Source organism: Otolemur garnettii, unplaced genomic scaffold (genome assembly GCF_000181295.1).
Source record: "Otolemur garnettii isolate 467f Iridium unplaced genomic scaffold, OtoGar3 scaffold00083, whole genome shotgun sequence".
NCBI lineage: Eukaryota > Metazoa > Chordata > Mammalia > Primates > Galagidae > Otolemur > Otolemur garnettii.
In genome coordinates, this window is record NW_003852478.1 from 3,038,511 (window position 1) to 3,059,175 (window position 20,665).

General features: G+C 40.6%; 1 protein-coding gene across 2 annotated transcripts in view; it reads right to left on the reverse strand.

Annotated features, from left to right (window-relative positions):
- Positions 1–17,407, reverse strand: part of GABRA2 (gamma-aminobutyric acid type A receptor alpha2 subunit) — a 130,773-nt gene extending 113,366 nt beyond the window's left edge. For both annotated transcript variants that reach the window (XM_012808084.1, XM_023515980.1), the window contains exons 1-2: positions 17,337–17,407; positions 14,818–14,933 (exon numbers count right to left, since the gene is read on the reverse strand). In XM_012808084.1, coding sequence (XP_012663538.1) covers positions 14,818–14,933; positions 17,337–17,407 — 187 coding nt within the window. The remainder of the gene's footprint in view (positions 1–14,817; positions 14,934–17,336) is intronic.
- Between the last annotated feature and the right edge of the window lie 3,258 nt (positions 17,408–20,665).

The window sequence follows — 20,665 nt, forward strand, 5'->3', positions numbered from 1 at the left end:
AGAATTTGATAAGTTATTCTCAGGTGGATTTTTTGTTCTTGCAGCTTGACAAAAACTGACATCATTCACCATATAAGGGAAGACCAGGAAAAGCAGGTTCTGTTGGCAAAATTACAAGTTTTGGGCTTGGCACCTGTGGCTCAAGTGGCTAAGGCGCCAGCCACGTACACCCAAGGTGGTGGGTTCGAATCCAGCCCGGGCCCACCAAACAACAGTGATGGCTGCAACCAAAAAAAATAGCCGGGCATTGTGGCAGGCGCCTGTGGACCCAGCTACTTAGGAGGCTGAGGCAAGAGACTCGCTTGAGCCCAGGAGTAGGAGGTTGCTGTGAGCTGAGATGCCACAGCACTCTACCCAGGGGGACAGCTTGAGGCTCCTGTCTCAAAAAAATAATAATAATAAAATAAAATAAATTACAAGTTTTGTTTCTAGGAGTTGAATTTGTCAAACTGATGTATGAGAGAACCAAGTTCATCATTTGTCTCTTCGTCTGTTCAATCAACACGTGATTCCAATTTACCTTTTAGAAATAATGTATAGAGTCCTGGAGATAGAACACCTGACAAGGGCTCATACGTTTTGTCCTTAAAGATCTTAGATTCTGGTGGATGGATAACAGAGTTGCAGAACCGTGTGTTAATGTTATGCCAAATATACTCATTAGTGATGTGTTTGATAGAAGCGTGGGAAGGTGAGGGGATGGTGGTCCGGTAAGGCTTCCAGGAGCAACGACATCCTAAACTAAAACATGGAGAAGGAAAAATGTGTTCCCAGTAGATGCAATAACCTGTATAAAGGACCACAGGCTAGGAAAGCCGGGCACATGAAAAAGTAAAACCTGGAATAAAGTCGTAAATCTGGACCATCGAGTACAAAATAGTGACAAGCGGTGAGAGATGAAGCTGGATAAGTGATGAGATGCCCGTGGCTGCATGAGCTCCGAACTTGATCTGAAAGCAATGGTCATGGAAGGGAGCTGGACAAGGATGAGCAAATTACACAGCGTCAGGGCTAGGGATTACAGTTTTTCAATTAGCCAGATAGAGGTCAATATTTGAGGTTGCAGAATGGAATGAAATTGTTCTGGGAAAAATCACGACGGTCAAATATTGAAAGTACAGAATGGTGGGGTGCACCCACACTTAGACAAGAGTAACCAAAGAACAAACCTGACCAAGAAGGAGAGGGCAAGAAAGAACTGGGACAAAGGAGTTAGGAGAGGAGGCACATCCACCGTGTCAAAAAGAGAGGAAAAGGCGCTCTGAAGAGATGTTGCCATCCGCAGGCCAGACCCAAAGAGCGCAGAGCAAGGTTCGGAAACAAACTCTGAGGACAGAATTCCACACATTTATCAATCCCTCCCGTGAGCCAATAATTTTCTAATTCAACCTCATTCGGCTTTAAGAGAAGCTCTTAACTGGGATTTTCATGCAGTGGAAGTACTTGATTGTGTACAAGCTCCTAATTGCTAAACATCAGAAAACCAAAGCCGCCTTTGTACTCTTCCAGGCTGGACAGACTTTACAGGCTCACAAGCCTGAGTTTGCTCACTTGTATTCAGCCCTGGACTCTCTCTATGTCTCTACAATGAAGAAAAAAATGGTTTTAGAGTTCTGTGCCAGGAACCTTAGTTTGTACTCTACTTTGAAACAAGCCACACACACACACAAAGTAGAAGAAATTTCAAGAGACATTTGAGACCGAAAGAACATCACAGTCCCCTCATCTCCCCGTTTTGGAAACTGAGGCACAGAGATAATAATTGGCCAGACCAAGGTCATACAGATTTTATAGTGAGAATAGGGTTTTTCATGTATGGAATAGTGGGGTTTTTGTACTCAGGTCACTGCTTTGACATCACAGTCTCCTCTGATCAAATGGAAAACTCTTTTTCCTCTCAGCGAGCCTTTAAAATGAAAATATGATCAGTTCCTTACCAATTTAAGATCCTCCAGGTTTATCTTGTGGTCTCTGTCAGGCATTCTAATATAATATGTATAACATTGTTTTAAAGGAAATCACCCTTTTAATCTCTCTAAAGAAAAAAATTTGGAACAAGCGGCGCCTATGGCTCAAGGAGTACGGTGCCAGCCCCATATACCAGAGGTGGTGGGTTCAAAACCAGCCCCAGCCAAAAACTGCAACAAAAAAAAGAAAAGCTCTGGAACAAAAGAAACAGCTCTGTTATTTTTCTATCCTTAAAATTATACATGTGGTGAAATTTTATCTACTATTATACCATATTCAGAATTAAATTAGTTTTTTTATAATCAATTATTTATGCAAATGTAGACAATCTTCATGTCAGTTTCTACTAGGTGTTAACTATAATATTAAACATATTTTCATAAAGTTACGTTCAAATCCCACCACAGCATTATTACAGAATAGTTTCAAGTTCTTCAATAGTTGTAGGTAGACATATTTTTAGTTTGAGTATTATATAACTAAAGTGTAATCATGACTGGACAGGGAAATTGTATTAAATATTATCATAGCCACTGAAATTAATGACAAATCTAAAATTTACTAACATTTGTGAGAAGTCCTAGTACATTTTTCTATGATTATACTGTGCTAAAAATAAGGTTTATCACTACCACATTTTAGAAACAGAAATTACAAATTCCTAAGTGTCAGGAAAAAACCTGGTACAATTATAATTTTTAAGCACTTAAAGGACCTCTTATCCTCATTACATTATACAAATGCTTCTGGGGCTATACAGCATGGTAACTTGAGCTGATCACTTCACTGCTTCTCAAAGTATGGTCCACAGATCAGCGGCACAGCCATCACCAAGGTGCTAGTTAGAAATGCATCACCTTGAACTTCATTTAGACATTTCGAATCAAAACATGCATTTTAACAACTACCATATAGATGATCCATGTGCACACTTTGCAAACTAAGGAATTGAGACATAGAAAGGTTAAGTAACTTTTCTATTACAGAGTTAGCAGGTGGGGTGGACACTGACAGTAGCTTACTAATTATTCAACACATCCTTCTTTTTAATAAACCCCCAATTTTATTTAGAATGGAAATGTGTCCAACACCAGTAGGACATTCACTTTAACAGATGTCCATCAGCGAGTATGAGAAGGCCTGTTTTTCTGATGGAAGGAACGAGATGCCATCCCTTCCTTGATTCTGGCTTTACACATGGATGAAAGGGCTGGAGCCACAGCAGCCAGTTTGGGGTCGCAAAGCAGTAAGCACAGGGAACAAGTCAACACTCAGGAAGAGGATGAAAAATAAAAACATTCTGTGTTCTTTATTTAAGAACTCAGGCAGCACTAGGTGCCAGCTACTTCTAGACTTCCTGTTTGTGAGAAAAACTGACCTCTATTGAAGTCATCATATTTGAATTTTTCTGTTATTTTCAGGCAAACACATCCCTAACTCGTCAAATCTACCCATGGTATTTTCTTACCTATATTTGATTATCTCATTCAAATGCTAGGGAGTAAACTTTCCTTCATTTCCAGCTGGCATTAACTACCCAGAATAAAAAAACACTGGAGATTATTACAGATTATTACATCCTCTTCTGATGTCTTTAGACAGAAGCATGTGAAGTGTCACACCACCCTCTCCAAGCAGGTGGGGAAAAATTACAGAGATGACAGACCACAAAACAGTTCCCCAAAGGGAAGGGATCTGATGGGGAGACATCTGCTTTACGCCCCACTGACTTGCACATCCACTCACTTAAGCATCCACCTGCCCACTTTCCTTATCTGCTGATAGGTTTTTCTTAACATCCCAGCTGTTTCAAGGCCGTGGCAACAGAGGCAGAAATCGCAGCTTCCCCCTGCACCTGGTGGCACTCAGATGTCTGAGAGTGAGATGCCTGGATTAGAAGCTGTCACCAAAAATGACAAAAGCCAGACTGGGTGTGGTAGCCCTGAAGGAGAATGGCAAAGCGGCGACTTCAGTGTGACAAGCATGTAAATGTGCATGTCTCCATCCTGCGTCAGCAAGTGGGTCCCACGGGGGTTCTCATCATCCCTGAATTTCACAGATAATAATGTGCATTTCAATGACCCTCCCTGCTAAAGCTATGAATCACACCCTGAGTTTGGCAGGGGCCAAAAATACCAGCCCTTCGGTTTACCAAGGAAGCTTAAAGGAACTACGTTGAAAAGCACCGTTCACTACTCACTACCTCACTCCACCTGTCCCTTTCTCTAGGACTTCAGACACTCTTTTTATAATGTATACGTTTTGGAGAAGAATGAGTCAATTTCTGATATTTTATCTATTTTAAATAGTGATGTACTTGTGTGTATTACTAATAATATGTTCCTATGTATGGTTTTCTAATTGTTTATCTTTGATCCTGGAAATCTGTAATCACTCCTAAGTCAGAAGCTACTCAAAATGAAGGGGGAAAAGGGATACCGGGTCCTCAGTCTTCATTTTCAGTTATCAAGGGCCTTAGCGGCTGTCTTGGTAACGCTTTGCTGACTGCCTCTTTAAAAGAGCTCCGCATTCACGTCCATTCCTTTATATTCTCACCACACAAACGCACCCCATTGAGTCTCAAGACTCTGAAGTTTCTCTCCATCTAGTGGCTGCTGGACAATTCACCTGCAGCTCCACCAAGCACAGGCATCAGTTTCCCATTTTTCGCTTCAGTGATGATCCCTGCATGCCCTAGATAACTAATGAAATCTATTCTCTCGCTTCCCCCCACCTGACCCGAACGCCAGCCTTGCAACTCCATTTTCTTTTAATTAAGACTTCCTCTCCTGTGGTATCCAAATTGTAATCTTTCGTATAAGCCTGGCTGGCATTTTTAGCCTATTGTTTTTTTTTTTTAATTGAAAATGTGCACAGTTTATATAATCATGATAACAACAGAGAATGTGTTCCAGTTACCTCGATGCCCACATTAGGGCGAACTTGCTTAATTCTATAGTAACAGCCTTTAAAAAAAAAAAAAAGTCATACAATTGAAAAAATGTAGACTCTCCAACCAAAAAAATCTTAGTAACTTAGCATCATTCACTTCAAATTCTAAAATCTTCTCACAGTAAGAGTAACAGGAAACTGTTCCTTTCTCTCTAAAATTCCCCCATCACATTTCTCTCCTCCTCTAAATCCCTCTTCCAATTCAGGTTTGGAGTTCTCTTCTGCCCTGGCGCACGATTAACACACATCAGTATAAAAACACTTGATCCTTTTACCTTCCTAATGGAGACCAAATGCCTTCCCAATACTTACTAAAACACTTTAGGTCTCCTTACGAAGCATGACTTAAATAATGGGCTTTGGAAAGCTATCAGAAGACGTACATAATTCCTATCCTTTCCTCAACCTTCTGTAACCTTGAGATGTAACTCTCCTCCTCTACTCCCAGACAAAATCCAATTGCACCATTTATTATATCATATTGCTAAAATATTCATAAAGTTATAGACTTTGCCAATGCCCTATTTTGACATATTTTTCTATAGATACTCTATGTATATATAAGAAGAAATAAAGCTGTACATGTTTTTAAAAATCAAAATAGTAATACCCTTACTAAACTTGTCCAGTAAGAACCCTGAAACGCTTCTACACAGAAAAAAAAAAAAAAATGGCACTCCACATGTCCCTGAAACATTTTGCATTCGTTCATCTAAAAAGCTGCTAAAAATCTCAATGTTAATAAAGATATTTATTTAAAAGATGCCCTTATAGTACTATTTTTTCCAATTTTATATGAACGTACTTGTTTCCAACATGTTTTATTAAAATAAATAAGAATATAAAGAAGATGAAATAAATTTAACTCCTATGTTAAATTAAGATTATGCTTTTAAAATGATGTGATACAAACACCCTAAGCTATCAGAGCTACCACCCAACATTAGTTACTTAAAATGCAAAATCCAATGGAGAATCTGCGTGTAAGCTGATGTCCCTGCTTTGATAAGCTTCTGTATGAAATCGTTTCATACTTACACATGAGTTTTTATGCTTGTCATACCTTTTTCGTAAATGATAAGATCCAGGCCTCCTAGGAGGAGGGTATTTCAAATTGAAAACAAATATTTAAGGAATTCTGTGTTGTGTTCATCATTGATAATTCGAAAGAAACTTCACACTCATTATCACTCACTATATTACTCTTCATACATTTAATTTTGGGGGGGGAGGGGGTTGAATTGGATCTCTAGTAATTTTTTCATTCACCTGTAGCTCAACACAAATTAATGCAAGGTAGAAAGTTAGGTGTTCCTTAAGAAGACAACTGAGGAGGGTGCCTCAGTGTCCACTGCCTCAGTCCCTCTGAGAAGGCCATTCTTAACATAAATGCCCTTGACCTTCCTGCTAAGACACAGAAAGATATACTCTCTGCGTTTAAACTCTTCTGTAACCATCATAATTTTCAGCCTGACAGTAAATATATCAGAAATCACTCTTTCCTTTACGAAACAAGACTTACAGTTTAATAAAACAGAGTGATTATACAGAATTCTTAATTAAGGAAAGGAAGACGGAACCACTGTCTAGAACACACAAGAGTCAGGAAGAGCCAAAAAACGGTATGACAGGAATTTATGCAAAGACTGGGTCTTGTTCTTCATAATGTTTTCACATTTAAAATAGTGCTTGGCAAATCCTCAGCCCTTGGGAAGCAGTTGAAATGAATGAATTATGCTTTATAGCTACAAATTCCACCGATATGGCTCAAGTTAAAGTGATTTCTTACTTCAAAAGCCGGTTCTTCTAATGAAACATGGGTTGTACCGTTTTGCATTAGTTTGAGAATGATGGCATATCTGCTTCATACATCCCCAAGGGGCTCTGTCCCCTGGAGGACCAACACCACAACGTGTAAGTCTTGATATCCTGCAGAGTATGTGGCGTGTCACAAGCCTTCAGTATACACATGTTGAGAAAGAACATGCTAGAATAATTTCATTTGACTATTTCCATGTTAACACATCAAAAATGAGTGAACGGCCGACGAACCCACCCCTCACCATCTTCACGATCAATAGAGATTTCTACTACGATAGGATTGAGCTGTTGCAATCAAAAAAAAAAAAAAAACACTAAAATGAACGACTCTGTCATGCCTGGGGTCTACTTTATCCACTATGTGTATTAAGTAGGAAAAAAAAAGGAAAACTTTGACAGCACCTGAGCTTAAGTGATAGAAAGAGATGAGAAATATCATGAGTGAGGCACGTTTATGCCTGAAAGACCCCAAATTCCTATCCCTCAAAATGATGACTGCGGACAGCACGGTTTTCATAACAATCATTAAAAGAACAAACCGTGGTTAACCAAAAATGTCTTCAGGTGAAAACCAAGCCCTGGTGTGAGTTTCTTAAAACATCAGTCGTATTTTCTGGGTCGTGCACCTTCACGGCGTTATCTTGAATTATCCTGGTGCCGTCACACCCTCTCTCTGCCTTTCCTAGGAAATACTCTATTCATTTAGTTAAATAGCTATGGATCTCGTCGAAACAGCAAACTGAGAAAAAGGGCTGCAAAACTCCCTCACTCTCAGTCTTCCTGAAGAAGCCTGTCCTGGTACCATTCTGCAACGGGGAACAGGCAAGCCACACTCAGCATGACTGAGAGGGTGAAAAAAACACCAAGATGTGCATTAGTCACGCCTAAAAATATTAACAAGAATCAAAAACCCATGTGCAACACGAGCACGCTTCTGCTCTAACCCCGCGCACACCGAGATGAACTTCATCAGCACACTGTCTGCACAGTCCATGGAGAAGTGGGGCAGCCCGGGGACAAAAGGGAAGAAACTGACTTTGAAGCTGTGTCCACAGCCTCCAGCTTCCCGGCGGCGCGCCACTCCAGGCAGGCAGTGCCTCTCTGCTTTCTATGTTTCATGCCTTCCACAAAATAATTTTAAATAAATAAGAAATGACAAAATGACTTGATATGGCATTTACACTTTTATGAAAAGCTAGTGACACACCTGTGTGAAATCATCCCAATTTATTTCCACTTTCTCACTTATGAAATAATCAAAGGCAGTGTTCTCCGCGACCTTTAGCAGACTCAGGAGGGTAGATCTGGGGCAGAGCATGAAAAAGACTCTGAAATCCTCTTGTGCCCAAGGCTTATTCTGAAGGTTATCCTATTCTGGGAACGTCTGGAGACCCCAAAAGTCTGAATCAAAAGGGAAGGGGGACTGGAGTCTCAGCACCCTCATGCCTCTGCTGAGTACAAGCCTCAACCAGCCACCTGAGCTGGGAGGAGAAGGACAAACATCACCGCTTTTCCAGAAGCAGAGGCACCAACATCTGGAGTTCACCCTGCCTTAATCTAAGGCCAAAACTATGCAGCAGCTGAGCTCAATCTCTTTTTCTACTCATCTTGCAACCTCCCTGCCCTCTCCCTTCCCTTTCCCCCCTTAATTTTATATACTGAGGTTTCAGACTTTTCTAGTGTGTTCTTTCCCTCTTGATGTCTCCATCCCTGCCCTTGCCTTAAAGCCAGTGTGATACTATGGAACCCTGACCATACACTCCACAGGTGCAAGACCCAGACGCTCCAGGCTAGGCTGACAGACATGCTTTCCACTGGGCATCCCTAAAATCATCATCTATGACTTACGGTGAGTTCATATTCTGCAAGTACAACTTTGCTTCATTATCTGTCATGAACTGATGCCAAATTGCTATATGTCATGATAATAATTATGAAGAACAATAAATACCCATCTTTATTTTGTTTCTCATTTTGATTTCAGAAATTTTGTACGTAGACAAAAATGCGCCCAAATATATAAGAACCACACAAACATCTCCTTTCTTTAAAATTACATGATATGTGCTCTAAGCTTATTATTTTCTTAGCAGTCAAAGCTTTTATAAATTCAGGAAAACTTTCTATGTATTTTTAGTAGAAGGCGGCTTAGGACCAACAATAATAGATATAGATAATATCATCTATAAAGTTCATGCTCTTTTTTGCCACTGTCCATTAGATGTAAAAAATAAAATAAACCCCTGACAAAGCAGTCGATTACATGATTTTGTCCCCATTTTACAAATAAAGAAACCAAAGCAAGAAGAGGCTGCTAAAAGCAGAGCAGTGAATACGGGGGAGCAGCAGAATTCAAAATCTGAAGCGGGCACTGAGCTTAGCAGTTATTTTATGAAGTAATACAATGCTCTTCGGAGGTCAGGATCTCTCTGAGGTTCTGGGAAAGATTATATTTTTCAGTATTCATTTTGTCCCACTGAATAGCCTGTATTTCATTTTTATAAATTTGAGAGTAATAAAACCCATGGACACATGTTATCACACATCTCTCTACAGCCTGAAGATAAATACACAAGAGCGGAGTTGGAGACTGACTGTCAGACCCTAAGTCTGTGATGAGACCATGTTTCTTTTTTCATGACTTTAAGCAAGAAGCCTTTTCCAGGTTTCAGAGCATAAGACAAGAGTGCCAGGTGGGGAGGGTGCAGAGATTCTCTCTAAGCCACCTCCTTGAACAGCTTTTCAAAATGCAGTTAAGTACTCAATCTAGATTTTCCAGACTGAATTATAATTTAGATTCCAAGGCTTGTCATTTCTAATAGTTGTCACCGCTGAGCACGGTGGATGTCAGCTGTCATAAATATATGAGTCCTGTCTACACATTCATTTTTCCAATGACCTTATAAAATTTGTCCAAAAAACAGATGTTGCTCCTTTTATTCATTCAACATTCTGCATGCCTCTTATTAAATGTCAAAACCCAAGGGTGGCACCCCCTAAATGTTAGCTCCGATTAGTAAAATGAAGCCACGATGAAAACTTGACTCAGTCTTTAGTTCTCGCTAAATTGTATGCGTGGTCCTGGTAGATAATTTTTTAAGGCAAACCCATCTCAAGCATCCACACCCACAATTAGGTAAGACTACCAAATGCATCAGGCATACCAATATTTTCTTACACGCTTTAAGAGAATATTAGTTCCCAACATAATATTCTTCATGAAGAACTTTACTTTGCCAGTCCTAACAACACTAATACCTATCAATTACGTGTCATATTGTGCTTTCTTAAGATTTTAAACACACAATATCCCAGTAGAATCCCTCCTCTCATTTCACAGATGAGTCAATTAGTCACAGACAGAACAAATGGCTCACCCCAAATCACACAGAATTAGCTTATGGTAGACTCACAGGTAACGAAAGTCAGGAATTTGAGTAATCGATGTCAGTGTTTCAATTCATCCAAAAAATCAACCCTAAATATGCAGATGTCAGTGGTGCAAGGCTAGCATGGTACTTATTTCATTGATTTTAAAGATAGGTAAGTGCTACAGTTTATTCCTTTCATGAAAGCACACTAATACATTTTTCAGTGAATTAATAAAAGTTGAACTTTATTGAAAAGGTATTTAGATGAGGGCCTTCGACATGTCAGGAACTGTTCCTGATGCTTTAGATACCAGTGAACTGAGGAACAAAATGGGAAAAAATCCTGGACTTCATAGAGTCCATCTTCTAGCAAAAGAGGCAAAAATAAGCAGGGTAATAGCTAAATAAATAACCATTCTTGTATATTAAAAATAAATGCTTTATGAAAACAACAAAAAAATGAGGCAGAGTAAAAGGCATCAGGACTGCTGGGGGATCGACAGAGAGGAGTATTTATTAGGTTGGTCAAGGTGGGCTTTATTGGAAAGGTTAGATCACAGATTGAGCTGCAATGAACAATCCATGCAAATATCTTTTTTGCAAAGTGATTCTTGGTCTTTTGGATATACTCCTAGTAGGAAATTGCAGGATCCAACGGCAGGTCAGATTGTTCACTGCATCTCAATATGTAATAGCCAAGTCAGGGAAGAAGCCCAAGTGCCCATCGACCCATGAATGGATTAATAAATTGTGGTATACATATACCATGGAATACTGTGCAGTCTTAAAAAAAGATGAAGCCTTTACCTCTTTTATGTTTATATGGAGGGATCTGGAACATATTCTCCTGATTAAAAATAACTCAAGAATGGAGGAAAAAGTATCTAATGTACTCAGTACTTCTATGAAACCAATTATATTTACTCATACTTTCTTATGAAAGATAGATCACAACTATAGCCCAGGATGAAGGAGAGTAATGGAGTGGGAAGGGAGGGGATCAGGGAGGGCTGACAGAGGGAGGGTAAAAGGTGGGACCACACCTATGGAGCATGTGACAAGGGTAAAAGTCAAATCTGTCAAGTGTAGAACATAAATGTTTGGCACAATAGTCAAGTAAATGAGGTGAAAGCTATGATGATTGGTTTGATATAACCACATCAGACTGTATAAAAAACCCCCAGCACATTGTACCCCACACATGCATGAATGTATTCATGATCTATGTGTATTTGACTTAATAAAATTAAAAAAAAAAAGAAAAGAGAGCGTCCTGGTGCCAGAAAGGAAGCGGATGTGACTGAAGCAGTGTTAGCAGGGAGAACTGTGTAAGGTGAGGCCGAAGAAAGGGGGACAGATGAAGGGAGGCCTTGCAGGCCGACACGAGAAATCAGCTTTTGTTATAAATGAATGGGGCACCACTGCAGGGCTTTGAACATGTGAGGGGCATAATCTGAATTCAATTTTTAAAGGGATCTATTATTAATCATTAAATACCTTAAAATTTTTATCACTCATTATATAATCTTTGCCATACTCATGACTCATAACAGACTCTCCTCCTCTCAGAATAAAATACTATTACTCCCATTTTCCCACAGAAAATATCAAGTCTCAGCATGTCTAAGTAACTTGTCTGGGGCAACACCTCCTAAGTAGGAGAGACAGCGGGAAGAAACAACGGTTCTAATTCACAGTTCAAAACTGGTTCCTCTGGCCTAAGGACTCATCTATATTAAATTTATAAAGAGAAAACATGGTAGGTAAGAGTCATTAACCGGATTATCCATCAGTAGAGCTTTTCAGTTTGATGTATTAAAATGGAATCAAACTCATTTTCCCTAACTATGAGTTACAGGGACATAATGACACAGGTAATTTCCCTGAACTTTCTATTCAGAATGACAGACGCACATTCAGGCTGAGAATTTTGAATTCGGGTAATTGCAATGCAAATTTACAATGGTACATTTAGAAAGTTATTCAAAGTCTTCAATTATTGTCATTTCTTGACTGTCTAGTCAACACCGAGTAACCATGCCGAATACACTGCATCGATCACATTTCATGCTCATCAGAAACTCAAAGCATGGTATTAGAAATCCCATTTTATAGACGATAGGTCTGGCTCCAGAGAAGCCAAGAATGGAAGTTCACAATTCCTAAGAACCAGAGGTGGGATTTTACCTAAATCTTCACAGTCTACCCAGCTTCTCTGCACACTAAGTCTCCTGCAGCGTGACGCTCAATGTACCCCCTCAACATTCCTCACTACAAGGTCAGCCAGAGATGAGTAGTCCCATTTTCCAGATGATTAACTGTTCAAAGTAAAATTAATCATGCATCAGCATTTATTTATGGCCACGATATGCAAATCGATATTTAGCTGCTGAAAGAACAGAGGATTTATGATACTCGGTGAGCTTACAATCTTACTAAGGTAACAAGAGACACATAAAAATGTCATAAATCATACAAGACAGCCTATACTAAGTACAAATGTGACATAGAGCCAACAACTGCTGAAAACCAAACTCAACAGAGAGAGAAATGAATCCAAGGACTTCGATTCAGTTAAGAAAGAACTTTACTAAAGAGACTCAGTGTTGTGATGATTTTTTTAAATTTGAAGTTAATATGAAGGTACAAATGTTTAGGTTACATGGTTCTCACTTTCAAGGTCAAGTGCAAGTTGTAGTGGAGCCCCTCACCCGGGGGCATGATTTTTATAGGAAAGGCAAGGTTTAGATCAGCAGAGAGGACCAGAAAAAACCATTCCAGGCGAAGGGGATCACTTAGAAAGGCCAAGGGAACAGATGGAAAAGAATTCACAAGCGAAAATGAACAGAAGCATCTGAAGCGCTGGATGAGTGGGAGGTGAGGTAGCGAATGAGGCCAGTGGATCAGAGCGTGGAAAAACTGGTTAAGTCAGGAAGCAAAGGGAGAAGGGGAAGGCTTGATAATTGTTGAACTGCTAGTATGCAGCACGTGTTTTGTGTACTCTTTTTCCCTGTGCAATCCTTGCAACAACGCTATCAGGTAGAAAGCTGGGTATATCAGGGCCATTTTAAATTCTCTTCCAAGGCATAGCTTTGGGTGTATGCGTGGAGCAGAACTCCCGTTTAGATCCGTGTGCCCCCAAGGCCTATGTTCTTCCCAGCGCGCCGCATCACCAAATGCAATGGAGAACCACAGAAAGCATTAGGTTGAGAGCAGAGTAAATATGAAAAGGATTCTAAGACTAAAAGCAGACTAATCTGACTATGAGATATTAGTACAGGTTCAATATCAGAGGTCCAGGGAAGATAGCGAGACCAGAAAAGCTACTTAGTCTATTGCATTAACCCACATAAGGTAGAGAAATCTCTACGTTAGTGTGAGCAATGGAATAAAAAGGATGCAAGAGATATTCAAAGGCAATATAAAGAGATCACGGCAATATTAAGTCTTTATACAGGCAGTTTCTACTATACAATCAGACACTCAGAGGGTAAACGTTCTTCCTAAAAACTCAGAGACTAAGTTGACAGTCTGGCTTGAATATTTTAAGATTGTTTTGGACAGCACATAATTTATTTAAGATATTAAAGTTTATGGCTGAGAAAATCTATGATCCCTCCCTGGGAGTTCTCTCTTAAAATGCAGTCAAAATTCTCTCTTAAAATGCAGTCAAAAATTCAAGTCAAAAACTAATAGCAAATAAATGGCATATCATTTAATAAGTTGGGTCTCTAACTTTTTCTTACTCCTGGACAATTCAAACCACACAACTGCCAAAGATGTATATAAAATTGACAACCACCTATATTTTTCAAAGGAGTTACTTGCATAAATGTTCAGGGCTCTAGGCAATACACATCTTTCCAAGCAACTTAATCTTGTAACAACCAGACTAACTATATGAATCCTTGATTAGCATCAAGTGTTCAACTAAGGTGTCTTAAGTTTGTATTAATATTGAAAACAAACATCTTAACAATTATGAAATATACATGTGATAATTAAAATTTAACCAATTATCCTACCCTGATTTCCTTTACTTTTTTGATGAAAATAGACTTCTTTTTCTGAGTTGAAAATTAACCAAAATTGAAACTAAACCATGCCATAATCCAATAATTTAGGCCTATACATACTGTGTATCTAAAACATCTTTGAAAAGCTTCAAGAAGGCCAAACCTGTGCTTTAGTTTAGAAATATCATAGACATGTCATAGACATATCATAGACATCATCATAAAATCCTAAAAGGTGTTTCTGTCATATTTCAACCCAGATAATCTTATATTTTTCTGTTCCTTATTCCTGCATATATAAACTGTTGTAAAAGAATCACAAAAGAGAAAAAAGATATTATACAAGCACATCTGCTCAATAATGTTAGACTTTAATATACTACAAGTTAAAAAAACTTAGCCTTTAGAAATAAAGTAATTTTTTAAAAATAAAGTAATTTAAAAACTTCATACAGGAAGTCTGGGTTCCATATACCTCTAGGCATTCTATGAAAGGTATCTTAAATACATACAAGTATACAAAAGGAATAACAGATAATGTTTATTCCACATACTTCACTTACTATTATCTACTACCTTAAAGAAATATTGATGCATTCATATATCAAATATATTAAAATGGGAATATTACTCTTAACTTTGAAAGGCATTATTTTGTGAGAGTTTAAAGAAAGGAAAACTATTTTTACCTCCCAGTCCTGGTCTAAGCCGATTATCGTAGCCATCCAGAAGTCTGTCTAGAATTCTCGTAAAGATGGTGATGTTATTTTTAGCCTCATCTTCTTGGATGTTAGCCAGCACCAACCTAAACAGATAATTTTGTAAGCTGATATATATATATCACATGTGTGTTTTGCAAATGCCAACATGCTCTCCTTCCTTAATTTGAATTTTAAGGCTCCATAAGCTATTAGTGTCATCACCCATTTTCCTCCTTTTCTTCACTTCTATAAACACCAGCCTGTCTACAGAGAAGATAAACTCGCTATTGAAAACAGATAGTAAACAGTACACTATCACAAGTTCAAGTTCGAGGTTAACATTGTTCCCGCTTTCTTTCAGTTAGCACTCTATGTGGACTCTTCATTTTTTTTCAACATCCATCCCTAGAATGTATTATGATCGCAGATTCTTCCATGCATAGTGCTATTCTGCAGTTAGAAAAATGTAATAATCAAAGGGACTCCTGCAATACTCTTCAGTGTTCTGAATATTAATTGCAAAATAAACTCCCTCCTGGGAGGTATAACATTTTTCTATCTCCCTCATAAATGTTTCTTTTTCTCTTTCTGTCTTTTTTCTCTTCTAAACCAGGATAATTTTCTTACTTTGGGTATACCTCCACCCAATGGCCGAGCTTAATACAGACATCAGGGAAACTCCTCTGGCTGCAAGCCAGGCTCTACTGTAGCCAGGAGGTGGAGGTGGGCTCTGACGCCTCAGCCACAGACACAGCTGCAGAGAGCTCAGCTCCCAACTGGTCTCAGAGAGGAGCAGGAAGGGGTGAAGGAAAGATGACAGAACCCAGATGATTTCTTTTTGATGATAAATTTATAGAAAGAACAAATGGTCTTAAAATATTACCAGAAAGGGTTTAGAAATTTTGATTTTTCTCCATCATAAAGCCAGACATTTGATTTTGTGACATCCAACAATTTGGTAGAGAAGCAACTAATGTATAAAACAAAATGTCCCTTTTCACTGCCATTTTTTTTTCTCAGAATGATTCAGAGATTTAAATTACTGGCTCTAAAAAAGAATCATTTATATAATACAATAAAATACTGGCATAAGCATTACCAGCCAAATACAGAACAAAAAACTAGTATTTTTTTGAAATATTAGCTGAGAATTTTCAATGATTATTAATCGATCATACATTGTTCACTCCTTCAAAATCAAAGATTATTGTAATTACATTCTGATCAAGGTGCATTGTGCAAAACAGAATTGACAGTGCACATTTGCATTTAAATGAGTACAGAACTAGTAGCTAAAAATAATCATAATACATAAAAAGTTAGTAGCTAACTTCAGTTTTGGCAGCAGAGAAAATATTAAAACATTGCCATGACTATAAATACTTAAAAATTGATAAGTATACTAGTTTGTACTCCGTAGCCTGAAAAGTTCTTATATTGATTATTTAATTTTAAAACCCATCCCTAAGATGTTCATAAAGTTCTAAACAGATATTTTCACTCAAAAGTATTTCTTAATCACATTTCATATTTTCTCCCTAATGTCAATATGCAATTGTCAAGTAATTAGATATTTTCCAATTGAAAATGAGAGTGTATCCATACATATCTCCTCAATTCTAAAAAAAAAAAAATTATACTTTGACCATTACTTGAACAGGAAATTTAAAAATTAAAAGGGAAATAGAGGCATAATAAAAACTGGTTTTTCTAAAGGGATGGTTATGAGAACATTCTTAAGAAATATGTATTTTAAGGCTGCTGGTGTTTTGAAACTCATACCCTACATCCATTAAGTAAAACATGTCCACTCATGATGAAAACCAGAAAAGACTGTACAACTAAGACAAACTCATTGAAAGCAACAAAAATTAACTTCACGTTTGGAGAGCATAGGGCAAAGAAAATTTATTATATATTTGAAATAAGTATTCCTTATGGCAGCAACCATTTGAGGAAGAAAAGGTCTGTAAATTAATAATATAAAAAGTTGATTAATAAATCAAGCTTTTGTTTTATTGTTTGTGATTTGGAAGTTGTATACTACCTCCACCTAGAGGTTTAAGACTCACACACCACTTGGGTTTTCTCTGTTGACTAAAAAAATCCAAGACCATTATCAAGAAAAGAGAGGAAAATGGAGTGAACACTCCAATCTTTTAGCTGGTACTTCTCTATTTGACTTGAGGGCAGCCTTGTCATTACAAGCACATATAACTTAACCAGTTCAATTCCTCTGCTGCACAAAGAATATTCTTTCCTTTAGGGAATTTTTTTTGTATGAAAAACATTTCTGTTCACTTTTTTATTTTATCACCGAAAACAAGAAGTAGTGAACTTGTTACAGTCTCTGCCACTTCACAGTTCACTTTCCTGGTACAAACCTTTTTCTGAATAATCATTCTTCAAAACACTCTAGGTTCTTAAAAGCCACCCTGTACTGATGGCATTCCCGAAACACACCTTCCCCTGGAATTCAGAGTCAGACACGGTCATCAGCATCTCACCTGGCTGGGTCCCACACTAAGAGCACAAGCAGCAGCAACTGCATGGTGTGGCTGTTCGGGGTTGTCTTCATCGGCGCTCTTTGCCAAGCCATAGAAGGAAACCAAAAGACACTTAAAATCGCCTTCAGTGCCACTAGCCAAGGAGCCCCCCACGAATGTCCTGTTAATTAGGAATTGGACTTAAAGCTTTGGAGATGACTCCAGTGAGCTGAGTGTAGAGTGAGAAAGGGAATTTCTTTCTTTCCTCCTTTTTTTTTTTTTTTTTAACATCAAGGTGACCAAGTAATCAGACCTGGCTATGCCAGGAACTTCCCCCAGCCTCATGGCCAGCAAACACCGTTTCGTGCTCACGTATAATAACACCCGGGATTCCAAACTGACATAGGAGCAGCAGAGACTGGGTTTGAGGGGAGAGTGGAAAGGGGAGGGGAGCGGAGAGGGTTCTTCACGCCACAACCCCCTCAACCAAGACCACCCCCGCAAGCACAGCGGGAGGGGGGCAGGGACAGCCAGCCCACTTTCTCAATTATTCTTTTCATTACAGTGAATTGCGGAGCTCACGTCTTCGCTGCTTCCCTCCCCCTAACAAATAAAATAATTGAAATCAAATCAAATAAAAATCTCCTTTCTTGACCACCCACAGTTGCCCAAGACCACATCTCGGAGGAAGCTAGGTTCGGATCAGGAGCTGCGAAATGACGCCTTTGACAGCTGCTGGGAGCCGAGGACCACAATGAGAGGAGGCTGGAGGCTCGGATCAACCCAGCCGGGCAGGCAGCGGCGATCTCAGCGTGCAAAGTTGGAGACTCTGAGAGAGCCAGGCTAACGCGCTGCCGGGCAGCGGCCGGGGTTTCATTGTAGTTGTAAATATGCTTCTGGGGATAAGTATGGAAATTATTTTTTAAACGGGCTGGGGGAGGAAGGGGGAGAAACGGTCCTCCTCAGTTCCCGGGGAGCACCCGAGACGGGGTGGGGGAGAGCGGGCATGCACACGAGGCGAGGCGAGCGGGAAGGGGTCCCCGCGGGGACCGACGTGTGCGACCCTACCTGAAACAGCGAGCAGAATTCGGTGTTTTCCTCCCTTTGCCCTGATCTTGAAGAGATAGAAAACTTGAGAGAGAGCGAGAGAGAGCGAGAGCGAGCGAGAGGCTGCCGCAGCCGAGTGGGGAGCGACGGGCTGGTGTAGCCGAGGGGAGCGCGCGGAGCGGCGGCAGCGGCGGCGGCGCGAGGTGTAGAAGGAGGCGAAGGCGTTCGTAGTGGCTGTGATGGGCGGAGGAGAAGGAGGAGGAAGAGGAGGATGAAGAGGAGGAGGGGAAGAGAGGGCGGGGAGAGGAGGGGGAGAGGCACCCGGAGCTCGGGTGCGGGGAAGCGGCGTGCGGAGGCGCGGTGCGCGCCGGCGGCGGCGGGCACGAGCCCCGCGCCTGGAGGAGGAGGAGCCTGGCCCGGGAGAAGGGTTGACGAGGTTCCCCGGAACGCAGGGACCCCCCCTCCCCCGCCCCTAGCCCCGGTAACCGACCGCCGCCCTCCCCGCAGTCGCAGCCCGGGGCGGTGTTGGCGCCCGGAGCGCTCGGAGACGCCGCGCCCGAGGAGCGGAGCCCACGCGCCGCTCGGAGCTGCTCCCCGCGGCCGCTGCGGCGCTCCGGGAGGCCCGAGGTCCCCGGGGGGCTGCCGGTGGGTGTTGGCGTGCAGTCGAGAAGGAGAAGGGGCGGGAGGCCTGGACCCCGGGGGCCGCGCCCTGCCGCGCGTCCCCCAGCGTCCCCGGGCTGCAGAGCGACGTGGCTGCCGAGCGGAGGGAAAGAGGCGCCGCTCCCGCTGCAGGGCGAGGGGACGATCGCGCCGTTACTTAGTCATCAGCCATCCACGCAGGACCCAGTGAGAGCATGTGGCGTGGAATCGGCAGGAAGTTTATTTGATTTCCTGAGCCCTCTTCATATCCCACTGGTTCCTGCACACTCCTGCCGTCAGGACCGGGTTCTGCTCTAAGCTTCGAGGGTTGGAGAGTCCCCAGAGCTAGGCGCGGTGAAGACCCTTTGCAGATCGCGCACACCCGGGGAACCCCCCTGCGTACGGCGTCAGCAGTCCGCTCCCCAACCGCTTTTTCCCAGACAGCTTCCTTATCAGGTGATCAAATTCAATCAACAGCTCTAAAAAGTTTACATTACCCCGGAGCCAAAAGGGACCTGGGAGCTTCTACTGTCCGCACCTCGCGGGGGCGGGGACTGGGTCTGTGGTTTCCCCCCTTCGGGGCTTTTTTTTTTCCTGCAAAGGGACTGGTAATTCTCTTCCCATCTCACACTTTGAGCGCCGTTGTGTTTGATCTGTCTCATTGCTCTTCTATTTTATCTGAGGCGATAAAATCCAAAGGTGCGACTGGAACAGAAAAAAGACACGTTTTCCTTTCTGTACCTCATAGGAGACAAATGTCGTGCACGTTCTACTAAAGCAAAGCGGAGACGAGGTTTATCTCTCCCAGAAGTTGTTAGAAACGAGAGACACTTCAAAGGAATAAAAGAGAGAGAAAGCGTGCTGATAGGTTTCCGTCATTTTTATATTCAGAGTCAATATGTGCCACACACTTCAATTTTTTCAGTTATGCACCAAAAATTCAGATGTTTTTCCTAGATGGTGCAGCTATCCTAACAGGCACTGCTAATCTATAGTAAATTTTAGCTTTGCTTTGAAGATGATGTGAGGAGAGTAACACCTTTACATTGTAAATATTTCAAGCTGTCCCTTTTAACCTATTAATCACCACTTTCTGGATCAGCATTTACTATGCTACAACCTAAACAAACATTTACTCTCTTATTTAGCTGGCTCTGTGAAAAATGGAACACTACCCAGCTCTCTCCTCTGTCATTAATATTCTTTTCCTGACTCGCCCATTGCAGAACCTAATTGAAATTCACAAAGATAAAACACATCCCATTTAAAACCTTGCAACCAGGGAATCCAAACATCTTATAGTTGGCTGAACACTTCACTTCCTACTGTATATTTTCCTGTTTTCCATTTCTGTGAGCCCATCTTCATTAAGATCTCTATCACTTTGCTATTTATACCACTACTAAATTGTTTATATTTTGATAATGCAAGTTGCACAGTGAATAGTTTCTTCCCAGCCTTAATTGCTGAACTCCAGATAAATTTCTCTTTTATAAATGTCACAATTTTTGTGACTGTATTTCATATATTATTCTCATACTTAGCGCTATGGTCTTTTCCCTAGATTATGACACCAAATTACAGATTTTGGTTTTAATTGCTTTATTTCAATTTTTTATCGATTGGAATGCTATGTTCTGAAAAATCAGTTTTGTCCTGTAACA